The following is a 19,292-nucleotide window of genomic DNA, read 5'->3' on the forward strand; positions in this document are numbered from 1 at the left end:
GGTAGTAACAAGGCATAAAATCAAAATTAATCATTTTGTCAAATGCAACCACTGTTGATACAATTCTGGAACATTTTCTACCAGAAAAACAAAAGAGAAGTTAGAAGAATGTTTTGTGCACACATGGTTTATTTCAACATGGAATGCTTTGCTCGAAGTGGCTATTGAGGCTTCAGTGAAAGGAATGTAAAAAGATACAGGGAAGTGGGAAACTCGAGGAACAGCACCTCACCTCCTGATTAGGCACTCTGCAGCCTTCCGGACTCAATATCGAGTTCAACAATTTCAGATCATAACCTCGGCCCCTATTACATTTTTCTTGTAATTTTTCCACTCTTTTCCCCCCCCCCCCCCCCTTTCCTTTTGTTTCTCACACCTGGCAGCTATCTCTTGCCCTGCCAGTACACTTCACACCTAATCTCAGCCTATTACCATCTCGTCTAGCTTTGAACACCTTTTATTGTCTCTTTCTCTGCTTTTGTTTCTTTTACTTCTTTTGTCAGATCGCAGATTTTCTTTCCAGTTTTGAAGAAGGGTTCGACCCGAAACGTCAACTCAAATTTCTCTCCACGGATGTTGCCTGACCTGCTGAGTTTTTCCAGCATTTTCTGTTGTTATTTGGGATGAGACCACTCCAGTTCAAGTTTGGTCAAATAGACTTCTCCAGTGCTGTTGATGCTATGATCATTCAAATTGTAAATAAAAAGAAATCTCACAAATGCTGCAAGTTCTGATCAGGCTTTGACTGGATAATTTAACTTCTCTTTTAGCATTTTCCATTTTATATCTTTTTTAAATTTTCAAGTGTCTACATATTATGTATATAGTTGGGGGGGAAATAACTTTTCGGTTCACTTAGCTTAACTAAATTAATTCCATGAGTTTTTCTTTGTTAGCTGGTGCTGGTTTGGTGCCATCTCATCTTGAAATAATTATTCTGTTCCTATTTTGTTTTGTTTCAAACTTCAATAGTTTTGCTGTGGGTTTAAATCAAGTATTGAAAAAAAATATCATTTAGCATGTAGAATCTGAACCTCAACTTTCTGATGCAAGAAAACTAAAAGAAACCAGTATTTTTGTTTAAAAAAAAATATTTGACTTAAGGAAGTGGCCCTAGAAATAGTAGATGCATTGCTGGTCATCTTCCAAAATTCGATAGACTCTGGAACAGTTCCCATGGATTGGAGGGTAGCTAATGTTACCCCACTATTCAAAAAAGGTGGTAGAGAGAAAACGGGGAATTATAGACCAGTAAGCCTGACATCGGCAGTGGGGAAAATGCTAGAGTCCATTATAAAAGATGTAATAGCAGAGCACTTGGAAAACAGTGATAGGATCGGACAAAGTCAACATGGATTTACAAAAGGTAAATCATGCTTGACTAATCTACTGGAATTTTTTGAGGATGTAACTGGTAGAATAGATAAGGGAAAACCAGTGGATGTGGTGTATTTGGACTTTCAGAAGGCTTTCGATAAGGTCCCGCATAAGAGATTAGCGTGTAAAGTTAAGGCACATTGGATTGGGGGCAAGGTACTGACTTGGATAAAGAACTGGTTGGCAGACAGGAAGCAAAAAGTTGGAATAAACGGCTCTTTTTCCAAGTGGCAGGCAGTGACTGGTGGGGTACCGCAGGAATCGGTCCTAGGACCCCAGCTATTCACTATATATAAATGATCTAGACGAGGTAACTAGATGTAATATCTCCAAGTTTGCAGACGACACAAAGCTGGGTGGGCGTGTATGCTGTGAGGAGGATGCCGAGAAACTCCAGTATGATTTGGACATGTTGGGTGATTGGGCAGAAGCATGGCAGATGCTGTATAATGTGGATAAATGTGAGGTTATCCACTTTGGTGGCAAAAACAGGAAGGCAGATTATTATCGGAACAGCAATAGATTGGGAGAAGGGGAAGTGCAACGAGACCTGGGTGTCCTTGTGCACCAGTCGCTGAAGGTAAGCATGCAGGTGCAGCAGGCGGTTAAGAAGGCAAATGGTATGTTGGCCTTCGTAGCGAGAGGGTTCAAGTACAAGAACAAGGATGCCTTGCTGCAGTTGTACAGAGCCTTGGTGAGACCACACCTTGAGTATTGTGTGCAGTTTTGGTCGCCTTATCTGAGGAAGGATGTTCTGGCCATGGAGGGAGTGCAGCGAAGATTCACCAGACTGATAACCTGGGATGGCAGGAATGACGTATGAGGAGAGATTGGGTCAATTGGGCTGATACTCGCTGGAGTTTAGAAGAATGAGAGGGGATCTCATTGAAACTTATAAAATTTTAACAGGACTGGACAGACTAGCTACAGGAAGGATGTTCCCGATGGCTGGGGAGTCCAGAACCAGGGGTCACAGTGTAAGGATAAGGGGTAAGCCATTTAGGACAGATGAGGAGGAATTTCTTCACCGAGAGTGGTGAACCTGTGGAATTCTCTACCACAGAAGGCAGTGGAGGCCAATTCATTAAATATATTCAAGAAGGAGTTGGATATATTTCTTAAGGCTAAAGGGATCAAGGGATATGGGGAGAAGGCAGGGACAGGGTACTGAAATTGGATGATTAGCCGTGATCTCATTGAATGGCGGAGCAGGCTCGAGGGGCCGAATGGCCTATTCCTGCTCCTATCTTCTATGTTTCTATGACCCTTTTTGATGTGAAATATCTGCTAATATTTCAAATGAGTCATTTCAATTTATTTCAGGTGATCTGACTATGTCTGTTTTATTCATCTTTCAAATTTTCACCTTTGTAAGAAAAGATTGGTTATGCTACCTGTATTTAACTTTTTTAATATTCTGTTAAACAATTCATTTGTTTCAGTTCACAGTATGTTGTGGCTTTTCTTTTGCATTTTATAAAAAACCTGTGGAAATTTCCAATGTTCTCCTACAATAGAAATAAATAAATATGATCTGATGGCCATTACAGAAACATGGCTGCAGGATGACATAGATTGGGACCTGAATATTGAAGGGTACATGACATTTAGGATGGACAGGAACGTGGGAGAAGCTGGAGGGGTGGCTGTTAATTAATTATGGTATTAGCACAATAGAGAGGGATCACCTAAGTTCAGGAAACCAGGATATGGAAGCAGTTTGGGTAGAGATGAGAAATGATAAAGGCAAGAAGTCACTTGTGGGAGTGGTGTACAGGCCTCCTAACAGTAACCACATGGTAGGATGGAGTATAAAGGAAGAAATAATGGGAGCTTGTCAGAAGGGTACGGCAATAATCATGGGGGATTTTAATCTGCATATAGACTGGAAAAATCAGATGGGCAAAGGTAGCATAGATAAGGAGTTCATGGAATGTTTTCGGGATAGTTTCTTACAACAGCACGTTCTGGAGCCAACCAGAGAGCAGGCTATACCAGACCTGGTATTGTGCAACGAGATAGGATTAATTAATGACCTCATAGTGAAGACGCCCCTAGGTAGCAGTGATCATTATATGATTGAATTTTACATTCAGTTTGAGGGAGAGAAGAGTGGGTCCAAGACTAGTATTTTAAACTTAAATAAGGGCAATTATGAGGGCATGAAAGCAGAGCTAGCTAAAGTGAACTGGCAAATTAGGTTAAGGGATAGGTCAATAGAGTTGCAGTGGCAGACATTTAAGGGGATATTTCAAAATACACAGAATATATACATTCCAACAAGAAAGAAAAAGTGGTTAACTAAAAAAGTTAAAGATAGTATTAAACTTAAGGAAAAAACATATAATTGTGCAAAGATGGGTGGCAGGTCAGAAGATTGGACAGAATATGAAAAACAGCAAAGAATGACTAAAAGATTAATAAGGAGAGAAGAATTAGAGTACGAGAGAAAGCTAGCTAGAAATATAAAATCAGATAGTAAGAGTTTCTATAGATATTTAAAAAGGAAAGTTAACAAAGTGAGCGTTGGTCCTATAAAAAGTGAGTCTCGGGAATTAATGAAAAATAAGTAGATGGCAGTTGAATTGAACAGGTATTTGGCATCGGTCTTCACTAGAGGATACAAGTAACATCCCAGAAATAGCTGTAAATCAGGAAATGGAAGGGAGGAGGCACTCAAGAAAATGATAATCACCAGGGAAGTGGTCCTGAGCAAATTGTAGGATCTGCGGGCTGACAAGTCCCCGGGTCCTGATGGACTTCATCCTGGGGTCTTAAAGAAGTGGCGAGTGAGACAGTTGATGCGTTGGTTTTAATTTTCCAAAATTCCCTAGATTAGGGGAAGGTTCCATTAGATGGGAAAATAGTGACTGTAACTCCTTTATTCAAAAAGGGAGGGAGACCGAAAGCAGGAAACTACAGGCCAGTTAGCTTAACATCTGTCATAGGGAAGATGTTAGAAACTATTATTAAAGACGTTATAGCAGGGCATTTAGAAAAGTTCAAAGTAATCAGGCAGAGTCAGCATGGTTTTGTGCAGGGGAAATCATGTTTAACCAATTTATTGGTGTTCTTTGAGGAAGTAACGTGCTGTGGATAAAGGGGAACCGGTGGATGTACTATACTTAGATTTCCAGATGGCATTTGATAAGGTGCCACATCAAAGGTTATTGCGGGAAATAAAAGCTCATGGTGTAGGGGGTAACATATTGGCATGGATAGAAGATTGGCTAGCTAACAGGAAAGAGTAAGCATAAATGGGTCATTTTCTGATTGCCAAGATGTAACGAGTGGTGTGCCACAGGGATCAGTGCTGGGGCCTCAACTTTTTACAATTTATATAAATGACTTGGGTAAAGGGACCGAAGGTATGGTTGCTAAATTTGCTGATGACACAAAGATAGGTAGGAAAGTAAATTGTGAAGAGGACATGAGTCTACAAAGGGATATAAATAGGTTAAGTGAGTGGGCAAAGAACTGGCAAATGGAGTATAATGTGGGAAAATGTGAAGTTGTCCATTTTGGCAGGAAGAATAAAAAAGAAGCATATTATCTAAATGGTGAGAGATTGCAGAGGGATCTGGGTGTCCTAGTGCATGAATCACCAAAGGTTAGTATGCAGGTACAGCAAGTAATTAGGAAAGCTAATAGAATGTTGTTGTTTATTGCGCGGGGAATTGAATACAAAAATAGGGAGGTTATGCCTCAGTTATACAGGGCATTGGTGAGATCACATCTGGAGTACTGTGTACAGTATTGGTCTCCTTATTTAAGGAAGGATGTAAATGCGTTGGAAGCAGTTCAGAGAAGGTTTACTAGGCCAATACCTGGAATGGGCGGGTTGTCTTATGAGGGAAGGTTGGACAGGCTAGGCTTGTACCTGCTGGAGTTTAGAAGAGTAAGAGGTGACTTGATTGAAACATAGAAGATCCTGAGGGGTCTGGACAGGGTGGATGTGGAGAGGATGTTTCCTCTTGTGGGAGAATCTAGAACTAGTGGTCACTGTTTAAAAATAAGGGGTAACCCATTTAAGACAGAGATGAGGAGAATTTTTTTCTCAGAGGGTCATCAGTCTTTGGAACTCTCTTCCTCAGAGGGCGGTGGAAGCAGAGCCTTTGAATATTTTTAAGGCCGAGGTAGATAGATTCTTGGTAAGCAAGGGGGTGAAAGGTTATTGGGGGTAGGCGGGAATGTGGAGTAATCGGATCAGCCATGATCTTATTGAATGGCAGAGCAGGCTCGAAGGGCCGAGTGGCCTACTCCTGCTCCTAATTCGTATGTTCGTACAATTGCAGGGATGCATCAAGCTACATATTCTCCAAGAACTAAATTCTGAACTTCATTAATATCTTGGTGTAAAGTGCTACTGTGTTTCACTAAGTATTAAATGTTTGTGTTTAAATGAATCAGCTGTCAGCTACTATTTGTGGGCTACTTTTCTTTTCCCTTTATTGCAATGACTCAGTGCAACTTTTGGGAAATCAGTTTCCTTCCTTGCTGTCTGATCCAGTTGGAATACTAATTTGAAAAGTTTGATTCCAGGCTAGTTAAGTCAGCTAGGAGGTCTGTTCCTGCAGATGTTGGATACTTTGTGAGAATTGAGTAGAGTAACCCTGTGAGAGTTGAAATGTGTTCTTAAAATTCAGTCCAGATGGTCAGTTGTATATTCCAGTGGCTGACTTTACTTTCATATTATGCACTATATTCTTCTAATTAACTGTTTATTTCAATTTAGGATGCAGTTCAGGTGCTTTTGAAGCATTCGGCTGATGTGAATGCTCGTGACAAAAACTGGCAAACTCCATTACACATTGCTGCTGCAAACAAGGCTGTGAAGTGTGCCGAAGCTCTGGTTCCTCTTTTAAGTAATGTAAATGTCTCTGACCGAGCAGGGAGAACTGCTTTACACCATGCTGCCTTCAGTGGGCACGTAGAGGTATTCTATTAAAACTATTTTAAAGGGGATTAAAGTTGTATAATCTGGATTAGTTGTCTTTTTCTTAATTAAATGTAACTCCTTTGTATGAATTGTCGGGAATGTAAAGTTTATATGGGAAACTTGATACTTTTAAAAAATTCTCTCAGACCTGTATTTAGTATGTGGTTTATAAATATCTGATTCAAAATGCATAATTGTCTAAAGATGATTTAGAATATGACCTTGTTAAGTAAATTTCTGAGCTAATAGCATACTCAAATAATAGCCACTATTGAAAGTGTGAAATGTTCAAGATGCTGAGGCAAGAGAGGAGTAAAAGAAATACATGTGAAATCTCACCTCTATGCACTGGCCCTGCCAGGTAGAATGTTTTAAACATGAAGCTCGTAGCAATTTAGGAAATTCTACAAGGCCACACTCAAAATATAACACATTTTGATTTAAAAGAAAAATCATAGAATGGCTTTTCTCTTTTGTGCGCCCACGTTTTGCGTCTACAACTCGCAAATCAACATTTTCATCGTGACGCTATGTTCCTTAAAAAATGCCATGGTATTCGCTTCATGAGCCATGATTGTTTGTACCAGCTACCTTAAGAGTTTCTCTCCTTTCTCCACCCCCCCCACTTATTTTAATACCATTTTGGAACTGTAATTTCTCCTCGGAACTAAAATTACAGTCTAAGATGAATTGTGCAGTTCTCCTGAACACTGTGCCATAGCAGTGAAGGAATTTCAGTACTGATTTCCTAACTTCACATAGCGGATTGTATTTAGTGTTTCAGGCCCAATATGCTTTTAAGTGCTTGGTGCAACACTTTAGTCCCTTTTCCTAACTATGAAATGTTGCAATTCTGTTGAAAGGATCAAGCGATATATATTGTAGCATCCTTATCTACAGAGCAGACGTTTTCAAATTATTTTCACTAAAATAAGCTTGAAAAAGAATGACAAACTATGCAAGAAACTAAATTGAATTTAATAAAAACAATTGCTTTCTAGATGGTTAGCTTGCTTCTATCCAGAGGTGCCAACATCAACGCCTTTGATAAGAAAGACCGACGTGCTATTCACTGGGCTGCCTACATGGGTATGTTATCGCATTAATGGTTTTTATGTTCTGCTCATTAAGCTTTGACAAGTACTCACTCATTATTGCTTTGTTTTTAAGTCTGACAGTAGATTGTTTCTTGTAGGAAATTGCAGATCCGCAATGTTTAATTTGAGGGGGTGGGGGAGGGGTTTGAAATGTTGCCGTCGGGCAAACAGAGGACTGACATGTTTGAAAGGTGGGCCTAGCTGGGTTGAGTGGGGGCTTCAGTTTCCATGGAGCTGAGGGGGATGCCAACTGAACTGCCAGTCAAGTTGACTCTTTTCAGATAATGCTCCAAATAAAATGTAATTTGGGTAGTCCCAGTTATATGTTGAGTTGTCATTTTATTTGCACATCTATAATAATAAAAATGGTGATTAGTCATAACATTACGATGGTATTGTGTCTATGTGCTTTTGAGTGTAATGTGAGACATTCCCCCCCCCCCACCTCGCCAGTCAGTCCGAAGTAGTTTGAAATTATAAAAATTTTGCTCCATCATTTGACGAGCCTTCAAACCCTCTCTTCAATTAAGTTGTCACAAAATCAACAAAAATAATAACTCAAGGTCCCTTAGCCAAATTAGAATGGAAGTCAGAAGTGAAGATCTACATTTAAATCCTTGAAAGTGAGCCATTGCTCAAGTGAAGCAGATCTCTGAGATAGTGAAGTGTTATTTAAAAGTTCTACAGTTCACCCTCAGCTCGGAACTGGGACACCGCTCTCTCGCTTCCCCTTATTCTTTCACCCTCCCTCCCATTCCCCCTTTCTCCAATTTAACAGAATAATGTCATCGGCCCCAAAATAATTGAGCAAGCAGTTCCTCTGCCCAGCACCACATTCCCATTGGAAGGAAACCTGTGTCTGATGTTAAATGGTGCACCCACTCGACCCACAATGAGGGAATTCCACCCCTGAGGAGCACAACCCCTTCTCCCAATAAGGTAGCTTCCCATCCTTTGTTCTGAAGAAGGGTTTTGACCCGAAACGTCAACTCTGTTTCTCTCTCCACGGATGTTGCCTGGCCTGCTGAGTTTTTCCAGCTTTTTCTGTTATTTCCCATCCTTTGTTCCCTGCCCAATTCCATTCTCCTTCCTCTTCCTCTGTCCCCTTACTCCTCTCCCTGTACTCTTTTCCACACGTTCCTCCACCTCTCCCGATTTTTCCTTTTTCCTTCTCCCCATCTCATCCCTTGCACTCCATTCATTGTGGGGTGGTGAAGTCACAGTGGTGTGTAGTAAGGGTAGTTGCAGAGCTGCAATGTTTAGTTTAGGAGGGGATATAGGCAAACCGAGGAATGATGTGTTTGAAAAGGTGGCCAATTTGCCCAGCTGGAGTATGAGCGGGTGCTTCAGTTTCCATGGGGTGAGAGGGAAACCAATCAAGCTGTCTGTCAAGTTGGCTACAGCGTACTGGAAGGTGGGCGTTCAGGTGAGCAGGTGGGTTTGAAGGGGCGGTGTGACAGCGCGGGGTACACACTGAGGACCAGGAGTGTAAGCAGGGGTGGGTGCGGCGCAGGTTAGTTGTTGGAGGAAGTTGGCTGTGAAGAAGAGTGAGCCAGTGAGGTGAAAAGTGGTCTGGGAGGGCTAAAATGGACCAGTAAATTGTATAAGAAATTCTACACGTATCTAAATCTAGTTAGGTATTTCCTTTACTTATTCTATAACAATATGGCTGCTGACTAACATAAGGGGCCAGAAATTCAGTGGGCTTTGCACCCAGTTACCGCCCAAAGAGGGCTTCTGTGCCAGTAGAGGAGTTTGCGCTGATATTCAGCGCTGTGGTAATGGCGGCGGTAGCCGGTAGCGCTGCGCCGGCACCGATGACGTCATCGGTGTGCGCAGTGCCCCGGTTCCGCCCCGCTACCGGCCCGACCCCCATATTTAGTTGTGGCCGCCTCTTCCGCAGCGGCCGCAAACAACGATGTGAAGACCGGGCCGTGCTGCAGCCTTAGTGGCGCTAGTTAAGGTGGAGGTGCGGCCGGCCGCTTTTTCGGCGGCCGCCTGCCCGCACCTCCTTCCCCGGCCTCTTCCACCCGCCCCCCCCCCCCCGCGGCATTGCCGGCTGCTTTCCGGGAGCCCGGCACTTCTCCGTGGTGCCGGGCTCATTTGCCGGCACTAGCGAGCGGCGATCTCCGAGTTGCAGGCACCTCCCCCTTAAGAGAAGGAGGAGGCCTGCAGTACTGCAGCCTGCCGCTCCGCAGCGGGTGACGCTGCGGCACCTACAGCGCTGAAATTCAGTTTCAGCGCCCCAAGCGGGGGCGGGCACACCCTGGAATAGCGCCCGGTTCCGACTTGGGGCGCAAAAACTGAATTTCTGACGGGCGCAACTGGCTCCGCGCGCAGCGCTAACTTTTGGGCGCTAGCCAGCTGGCGGGGCCAAAGTGAATTTCTAGCCCAAGGGATTTAGAATTAGGTTGCTCCACAGTGACACTCAATGGCCAGAGCCTGTAACAAAATGTCGACGCAACCTTTTTTTGGTACTAAGCTCATGGTTTACAGAGCAGCAGTGATACCCGCCCTGCTGTCTGCCTCAGAGACATGGACCATGTACAGCAGGCACCTCAAAGCACTGGAGAGGTACCACCAACACTGCCTCCACAAGATCCTGCAAATCCATTGGCAGGATAGGCACACCAACGTCAGTGTTCTTGTTCAGGCCAACATCCCCAGCATCAAAGCTTTGACCACGCTCGATCAGCTCTGATGGACGGGCCACGTTGTCCGCATGCCCGATACGAGACTCCCAAAACAAGCGCTCTACTCGGAGCTCCGGCGCGGCAAGAGAGCCCCAGGTGGGCAGAGGAAATGCTTCAAGGACACCCTCAAAGCCTCCTTGAAAAAGTGTAACATCCCCACCGACACCTGGGAATCCCTGGCCCTCCCTGGCCCAAGACCGCACAAAGTGGAGGAGAAGCATCCGGGAAGGCGCCGAACACCTCGAGTCTCTTCGCCAGGAGCAAGCGGAAGCCAAGCGCAAGGAGCGCACGTCAACCCAAGCACCCCACCCACCCACCCCTTCAACCACCGTCTGCCCCACCTGTGACAGAGACTGTAGGTCCCGCATTGGACTCATCAGTCACCTGCGAACTCATTTTTAATGTGGAAGCAAGTCATCCTCGGTTCCGAGGGACTGCCTAAGAAGAATTAGGTTGCTCCACAGTGACACTCAATGGCCAGAGCCTGTAACAAAATGTCGACTCAACCTTTTTTTTCGAATTAACTCTCATCAACTATTGTTTTAGTAGCTAATGTTACAATTAACATTGAAAACACCTACAAGCATTGCTGGTACTGCAGATAAATGTGGACCTTTGATAATGTGTTCTCATATTGAATTAATATGACCTAGGTCTTGTGAAATTTCATTCTAAAATAGTTAAGATTCACTCAGTGATTTTAATAGATTTGCTAATGCCAAATAGCAATACTGTAATAGTTGTGGTATTGTTGACAATGTAATAAGTCAGTGCCTGGATGTCATTCTTACCCTGCTGCTTTTTGTAGGCCACATTGAGGTGATCAAGCTGTTGGTAGCACATGGAGCTGAAGTGACATGCAAGGATAAGAAAGCTTATACGCCGCTTCATGCTGCAGCTTCCAGTGGAATGCTGAGTGTAGTCAAGTACTTGCTAGACCTTGGAGTTGATGTAAGTTGAAGAACTCCAATTTATTTAGTTGAATGTTTGTGAAAATGATCCAGCTGTAGTTTTATTTTTCTCTGTGTAGCTCATTTATGGATAAGAATTTGTTCTGCTATTAACATTAACTTAATGCATCACCTATCTTTTAACCAAACTTCTGAAGTCTCTTCCTCATGAGACGCTGGATTTTATCCATGAACTTTGTTTACGTATTTATAAGAAGTGGTATCCCCTCAGTACCCCATGGATTCCTTTTTTAGTGGAAGTATTTTCACCAGACTGATAATTTTCTTTTCACCTGCCTTTTGATAATGGAAATATTAGAAACAATCACTGTGGAGCACCAAACATTAACATTCTGTACTTGAACACTAATTTGTTACTTGCTGACAACTTCATTAGGTTTGTTCATTGTATCATTTGGATTTTTTAAACCAAATTTACTCTCTCTCTTTCATATATTAATTTTGATAGTGAAACTTGAAACATAGACCTCCGAACTTTTATCAAAATAATTTTCAACACTCGAGAAAATATCAGCTACATTTATGGTTTCCTCTCATTGTACAGTGTATTTGTGTAAAAACATTAGTTAACTTTCCATAGCCCTCCCTCATCTAATTGTTACATGTGAGAAATGACCTAACACTTGATAACTCAAGCACATCAAAAAGGTGTGCAAACCCTAACATAGTAGAAAGTCAAAATCTAAATACTGTGGATGCTGAAATCGGAATAATAACAGAAAATGTTAGTAATGAGCAGCAGATCAGGCCTGACCTGCTGAGTGTTTATAGTATTTTCTCTTTCTATTATAGTAGAAACTCACTTTGTCCTGTTTACGGATCAGATCAAAGCTCTGCAGTCCTGCCACATCCAGTCATGAATGGTGATGGACAATTAAACAACTAACGGAAGGAGGAGGCTCCATGAATATCCCCATCCTCAATGATGGTGGAGCCCAGCACGCAAGTGCAAAAGACAAGGCTGAATAGCTCACAACCATTTTTAGCCAGAAGTGCCGAGTGGATGATCCATCTCTGCCTTCTCCTGAGGTCCCCACCATCACAGAAGCTAGTCTTCAGCCAATTCGATTCACTCCACGTGATATCAAGAAACGGCTGAGTGCACTAGATACAGCAAAGGCTATGGGCCCCAGCAACATCCCGGCTATTGTGCTGAAGACTTGTGCTCCAGAACTAGCCGCGCCTCTCGCCAAGCTGTTCCAGTACAGCTACAACGCTGACATCTACCCGACAATGTGGCAAACTGCCCAGGTATGTCCTGTCCACAAAAAGCAGGACAAATCCAATCTGGCCAATTACCCCATCAGTCTACTCTCAATCATCAGCAAAGTGATGGAAGGTGTTGTTGACCGTGCTATTAAGTGGCACTTACTCACCAATAACCTGCTTACCAATGCTCAGTTTGGGTTCTGCCAGGACCACTCTGCTCCAGATCTCATTACATTACAGCCTTGGTACAAACATGGACAAAAGAGCTGAATTCCAGAGATGAGAGTGACAAGGCAGCATTTGACTGAGTGTGGTATTAAGGAGCCCGAGTAAAATTGAAGTCAATGGGAGTCGGGGAAACTCTCCACTGGCTGGAGTCATACCTAGCACAAAGGAAGATGGTTGTGATTGTTGGAGGCCAATCATCTCAGCCCCAGGACATTGCTGCAGGAGTTCCTCAGGGCAGTGCCCAACCATCTTCAGCTGCTTCATGAATTACCTTTCCTCCATCATAAGGTCAGAAGTGGGGATGTTGCTGATGCTTGCACAGCGTTCAGTTCCATTCACAACTCCTCAGATAATGAAGTCCATGTTTGTAAATTAATTTAAAAGTTTTAAAATTAATGCCAACATTCTTGACTATCAGCAAAATTGTGTATAGCAATTCATTGCTCAACACGATGAATTGCTAAACAATTTTGCTGATAGTCAAGAATGTTGGCATTAATTTGAAAACTTTGTGGGCATGTCTCTGGATCTTTAGACTTGTTCTTTGTAGAATTCTTGAATTTTATTAGCAATGCTAATAAAATCTGTGTGTAGTCTTGTGTCCATTTACTGTTATGTACTTCCACAGATTAATGAACCAAATGCATATGGAAATACCCCTCTCCATGTGGCCTGTTACAATGGCCAGGATGTAGTTGTGAATGAGCTCATTGACTGTGGAGCAAATGTCAACCAAGTGAATGAGAAGGGCTTCACCCCACTGCACTTTGCTGCTGCTTCAACACACGGTGCACTGTGTTTAGAGCTGTTGGTCAGTAATGGAGCTGAAGTGAACATTAAGGTAAGGGATAGATGCATCTATTGTCAGTAAATGAAAATAAAATTCCCCAAATTTGTAATACTGAGAACTGGGTTGAAGTAAATGGATTATGTGACATTTTAATTTTTGGCAGCAATGACATTCATCTCCCTCTCCCTATGATGAGTAGATTTGTTGATTTAATTTTTGTACTTAAATGTTTTCCCTGGTGGAGCAGATGACCTAATTATAAATTATTAGCTTCCACGTTTCAGAGTTAACATCTGTAAAAGTTAACTGCAAGTTTCGGTCTTTGGTTCTGGTTGAGGTTGTGACAGAAGGACACCGGGTTTGTCAGTTGAAAGCATATTTCATATAATTTCCCTTTAAAACATGGCTAATCGATATATGGCTTAATGTGTTTTATGATAAATATTAAGCAGCAATTGTGCCTGTTTTGGAATCCGCAATGGGTCAGCTAAAATTTCATAAGTTTCCCTCAGCCTCTCTATCTTCTCCAAACATGTCATCTCTATCCTCCTTTTCCTTTACAAGGTCCTTAAGCACATTACCACCACACAACTCTGTGTCCACCTTTCCCACCAGTGCCTATTTAATATGCGTCAGCTGTGGCTCAGTTAGTAGCACACTCGCCTCTGAGTCAGAAGGTTGTGGGTCCAGGAACTTGAGCTAGGCTGACACTCCAGTGCAGTGCTGAGGGAGATGTTAAACCGAGGCCCCGTCTGCTCTCTCAGGTGGATGTAAAAGATCCCATGGCACTATTTCGAAGAGTAGAGAAGTTATCCCCGGTGTCCTGGCCAATACTTATCGCTCAACCAACATAACAAAAACATTATCTGGTCATTATCACATTGCTGTTTGTGGGATGTTGCTGTGTGCAAATTGGCTGTAAAGCGCTTTGAGACGGCCGGTGGTCGTGAAAGGCCTTTTACCCTACTTGACCCCGCAGCAGTCTTTGGCATGGTTGACAATTTCATCCTGCTCCACTGCTTCTCCTCCTGTGGCACCACCTACTCTTGCTTCCATTCCTACATAATAATAATAATCAACTTTATTGTCATTGTTAGTACACAAGTGCAGTACAACGAAATGTGGGCTTGCGGCTCCCGAGAGTGTACATTTAGATTAAGACATTTAAACATTCAACATACATTTGGCTTGTAATACATTAACATAAACATAACCATAATAAAGTGCATTGGCAGATGTGCAGGCTTTAGATTTTATTTGTGGAATTCAGTAGGATGACAGCCCTGGGAAAGAAGCTGTTCCTAAATCTGGTCGTACGGGTGCGAATGCATCTGTAGCGTCTCCCAGATGGCAGGAGGGCGAACAGACTGTGGCTGGGGTGGGTAGGGTCTTTGATGATGGTCCGTGACCTCCGTAAACAGCATTTCAGCTAATGTAGCTGAGGTGTTGCATTTTGGTAGGAAAAATAAGGAGGTTACATACTACTTGGAAAATTAGAGTTTAAATGGGGTAGAGGAGCAAAGTAATCTAGGGATACAGATACACAAATCACTAAATGTAGTGATGCAGGTTAATAAGGCCATAAACAAGCAAAGCACTGGGGTTCATTTCTGGAGGGATAGAATTGAAAAGCAGAGAAGTTATGTTAAACTTGTATCGAACCTTGGTTAGGCCACACTTGGAGTACTGTGCACAGTTCTGGTCTCCATAGTATAAAAAGGGTAGAGAGGCACTGGAGAAGGTGCAAAAAAGAATTACAAAGATGATGCCAGAACGGAGAGGTTATACTGATCAGTGAAGGCTGAACAGGCTGGGGTTCTTTTCTCTAGAAAAGCGAAAGTAACGTAGAGAAGATGTTTCCACTTGTGGGGGGGAAGACCAAAGATAGGGGCCATAAATATAAGATGGTCACCAATAAATCCAATAGGGAATTCTACCGAAACTTCTTCACCCAAAGAGTGGTAAGAGTGTGGAACTTGCTACCACAGGAGTAGTTGACGCGAATAGCATAGATGCATTTAAGGAGAAGTTAGATAATCATGTGAGGGAGTAAGGAATAGAAGGATATGCAGATAATGTTAGATGAAGAGGGGTTGGAGGAGGCTCGTGAGGTGCACAAACACCGGTATAGACTAGTTGGGATGAATGGCCTGTTTCTGTGCTGTAAATTCTATGTAGCCAGTGCAGCTGCCAAAATGGATTCTTCTCCAGTGTCCACACACTGACCTTGCCATGCTTTGAGATTCCACCCTTGGCTCCCTCCTGGTTCTCAACTGTGAGCTCCCCATCAGCAATGTTAACTGTAAATGTGGGACCACCCAGCTTAACCTCTGTATTGCGATCCTCAACTCCATGACTGATGCATGTTATGCTTGTTTGCCACTGTCATGGATCACCTAGAACTTTCTCAGCCCCAACTGACATTCTGTTTGGCTCTTGCCAAAAAGGCCACATCTTAGCCTCTCAACTCCTTCCCCTTGCTCAAACTGAAACCAGCTGTGTGCAGCCACAACATCCCATTTGGCCCTGAGCTGAGCTTCAAGCCCCATATGCAGTCCATCGCCATGATGTCCACTTCTAAGATGACCTTCCTCCATTACAACCACAGCTCCACCAAAACTGAAACTGTACTCCACCTTGATTTCTCTAATGCTATCCTCAGCTCTTACCCCTCGAACTTAACTCATCCAGTGCTTCCTCTATCCTATCCCACATTAAGTTCCACTTACCTACCTCCTACCTTGTATAATTTTCTAAAAATATATTTGTCAATTCATTGGCTACACCTCAATTTGAAAATTCTACATTTAAAAGAAATAAGTGCTTCTGTTGCTTCCATAAAGAATGTCGGTACTGGGGAATGGAATACTTTTTTAAATTTTAGCACCCAGTTTCTTCATTGAATTTTCCCTGGTTGAATGTAGTGCAGAATTGATGCAGAAAAATGCTCCTTTCACCGTACCACAACACTGTCTCAACCCCAACCTTTGAAGGACCTCTTCATTCTACCGGTGTCAATTTTCCATTCCCCCAATAGCTGATTGGTTATGTCAGTTTGTGTTGAGGTTTTGTCCTATGAAGCAATTCTCAGTGGAAACTCGATTGAAAATGCTCAAACACACTCTAAACTAATGTTCGGTCCATTACAGTGAACAGAGGGACAAGACTTGAATCTGTAGTCTGAACTGAATTAAAACCTGGGTCCCAGAGATGGAAAGATTGAGATTCTAAACTACACCAGTTTTCATAGTTTTTATTTGGTTATATTTAAAAACAAAATGAACTGGTCTTTCTTTTAAAGTCAGTCCAATAGATTGAAAAAGAAAGAACTTGCATTTATATAACAGCTTTCATAATCTCAGGATGTCTCAAAGCAATTCACAACAAATCAATTTATTTCTTCATTAATGTTCACTGTTGTAATGTAGGGAAATGCAGCAGCCAATTTGAACCAAGAAATGTGGCAGCCAAGATCCACAAATAGTAATAAGATAAATGACCAGATAATCGGTTTTTAATATTGGTTGAGGGATAAATGTTGGCCAGGACTCATGGGGAACTTCCCTGCTTTTTGAATAGTTCCATGGGATCTTTGACATCCACTGAAAGACAGCATCTCTGACAGTGCAGCAGCTCTGCAGTGAGGTGCCAGTCTAGATCATGTGCTTGAACAAATGACCTGATAGAGGCAGGAGTGCTACCACTGAACCAAAACTGACATCTGATTTAATCTCAGTCTTGTGTCTAGTGTGCACCCATCACATATCACACTGGCACCTGATTGACTTGTCATATGGGAACAGGGCAGGCACATGGATTAGAACTACTGCTCCTCATAATTCCTATGCTGGAATCAACTGTCTTTGCAAAGTCTCCTATTCTAGTTCATTCTTTCCCAGCATCTCAAGCCTGTGGAAGTCCTTACCACCCTCTGTCTTCCTTTCATACAGTCTTCAAACTTTTAAAATCCAAGCTTGACATTGCAGCTGTTACTTTCTTATTTACCTTGTGTTTTCTTTTTAGCTTTGGTAGTGACCTGTACTATGGGCCTTGGCCCTTCACCAGTTTCTCAATTTTATAAAATCTGCTACCCTGAGATTATCGAATGCAGCATAGATTTGAATTAAACTTGTGACTTTCTGGTTCGTATATCCTAGTGATAAATCTCTATCCACTTTAAATTTACCCACCAAGTCATCAACAAAGTTTGTGTGAACATTAAAAAAAAAAGTCACGCTATTTTGTTTAGGGAATAGGAATTTTCTCTGGACCTATTCGAAGTGGAAGAGTTAATGTAAACGTAAGCGCTGGACCATATGATCCATATAGTACAGTCTGACCACTCCGAGTGATGTTTTCCATTTCTGAGAAAAGTAGAAAACATCCATTAACCACTGATCTCTGATTTGTCCTTTAGCCAACTTCACATCCATGTGCACCTTAACTGCTGGGTCAAAATCCTGGAACTTCCTCCCTAACAGCACTGTGGTAATACCTTCACCACACGGACTGCAGCGGTTCAAGAAAGTGGCTCACCACCACCTTCTCGAGGGCAATTGGGGATGGGCAATAAATGCTGGCTTTGCCAGCGACGCCCACATCCCATAAACAAATACAAAAAATGTTTATCAACAAGCATCCGAGGCAACACCATTTCAAACACTTTTTTTGCAAATTCATATAAACAATAACCACTGCATTTGGGTAGGATAGATTGGGGAATGTCACTCAAAGGGTTGACGGTGGATAGGCAATGGCAAACATTCAAAGACCGAATGGATGAACTACAGAATTTGTTCATCCCAGTTTGGCATAAAAATAAAACAAAAAAGGTGACTCAACTGTGGCTAACAAGGGAAATTAGGGATAGCATAAGATCCAAGGAGAGGACATATAAATTGGCCAGAAAAAGCAATAATCCTGAGGATTGGGAGCAGTTTAGGATTCAACAAAGGAGGGCAAAGGGATTAATTAAGATGGGGAAAATAGAATATGAGAGTAAGCTTTCAGGGAACATAAAAACTGACTGTAAAAGCTTTTATAGATATGTGAAGAGAAAAAGATTGGTCAAGTCAAGCGTAGGTCCCTTGCAGTCAGAATCAGGGGAATTTATAATGGGGAACAACTAAATACATATTTTGGTACCGTCTTCACAAAGGAGGACACAAATAACCTCCCAGAGATGCCGAGGAACATAGGGTCTGATGGAAGGGTGGAACTGAAAGAAATCAGTATTTGTAGGGAAATGGTGTTAGGAAAATTGATGGGACTGAAGGCTGATAAATCCCCAGGGCCTGATAATCTACATCCTAGGGTACTTAAGGAAGTGGCCCTAGAAATAGTAGATGCATTGCTGGTCATCTTCCAGAACTCGATAGACTCTGGAACAGCACCCATGGATTGGAGGGTAGCTAATGTTACCCCACTAATCAAAAAAGGTGGTAGAGAAAAAGCGGGGAATTATAGACCGGTAAGCCTGACATTGGTAGTGGGGAAAATGCTAGAGTCCATTATAAAAGATGTAATAGCAGAGCACTTGGCAAGCAGTGACGGGATCGGACAAAGTCAACATGGATTTACAAAAGGTAAATCGTGCTTGACTAGCCTACTGGAATTTTTTGAGGATGTAACTGGTAAAATTGATAAGGGAGAACCAGTGGATGTGGTATATTTGGACTTTCAGAAGGTTTTCGATAAGGTCCCGCATAAGAGGTTAGCGTGCAAAATTAAGGCACATGGGATTGGGGGCAAGGTATTGACTTGGATAGAGAACTGGTTGGCGGATAGAAAGCAAAGAGTTGGAATAAACGGGTCGTTTTCCGAGCGGCAGGCAGTGACTAGTGGGGTACCGCAAGGATCGGTCCTAGGACCCCAGCTGTTCACAATATATATTAATGATCTGGACGAGGGAATTGGATGTAATATCTCAAAATTTGCAGACGACACAAAGCTGGGTGGGAGGGTATGCTGTGAGGAGGATGTCGTGAA

At 42.5% G+C, this 19,292-nt stretch overlaps 1 protein-coding gene across 6 annotated transcripts in view; it reads left to right on the forward strand.

The window, feature by feature from the left end:
• The window catches only part of ankrd28b (ankyrin repeat domain 28b), a 289,025-nt gene that overhangs the window by 141,857 nt on the left and 127,876 nt on the right, over positions 1-19,292 (forward strand). For all 6 annotated transcript variants that reach the window (XM_085988033.1, XM_085988036.1, XM_085988035.1 and 3 more), the window contains 4 exons: positions 6,113-6,313; positions 7,318-7,405; positions 10,915-11,057; positions 13,143-13,355. In XM_085988033.1, the coding sequence (XP_085844159.1) occupies positions 6,113-6,313; positions 7,318-7,405; positions 10,915-11,057; positions 13,143-13,355 (645 nt within the window). The remainder of the gene's footprint in view (positions 1-6,112; positions 6,314-7,317; positions 7,406-10,914; positions 11,058-13,142; positions 13,356-19,292) is intronic.

The sequence above is a fragment of the Somniosus microcephalus genome, chromosome 5 (assembly GCF_052327205.1).
Source record: "Somniosus microcephalus isolate GS21.2 chromosome 5, FLI_Smic_1.0, whole genome shotgun sequence".
Lineage (NCBI taxonomy): Eukaryota > Metazoa > Chordata > Chondrichthyes > Squaliformes > Somniosidae > Somniosus > Somniosus microcephalus.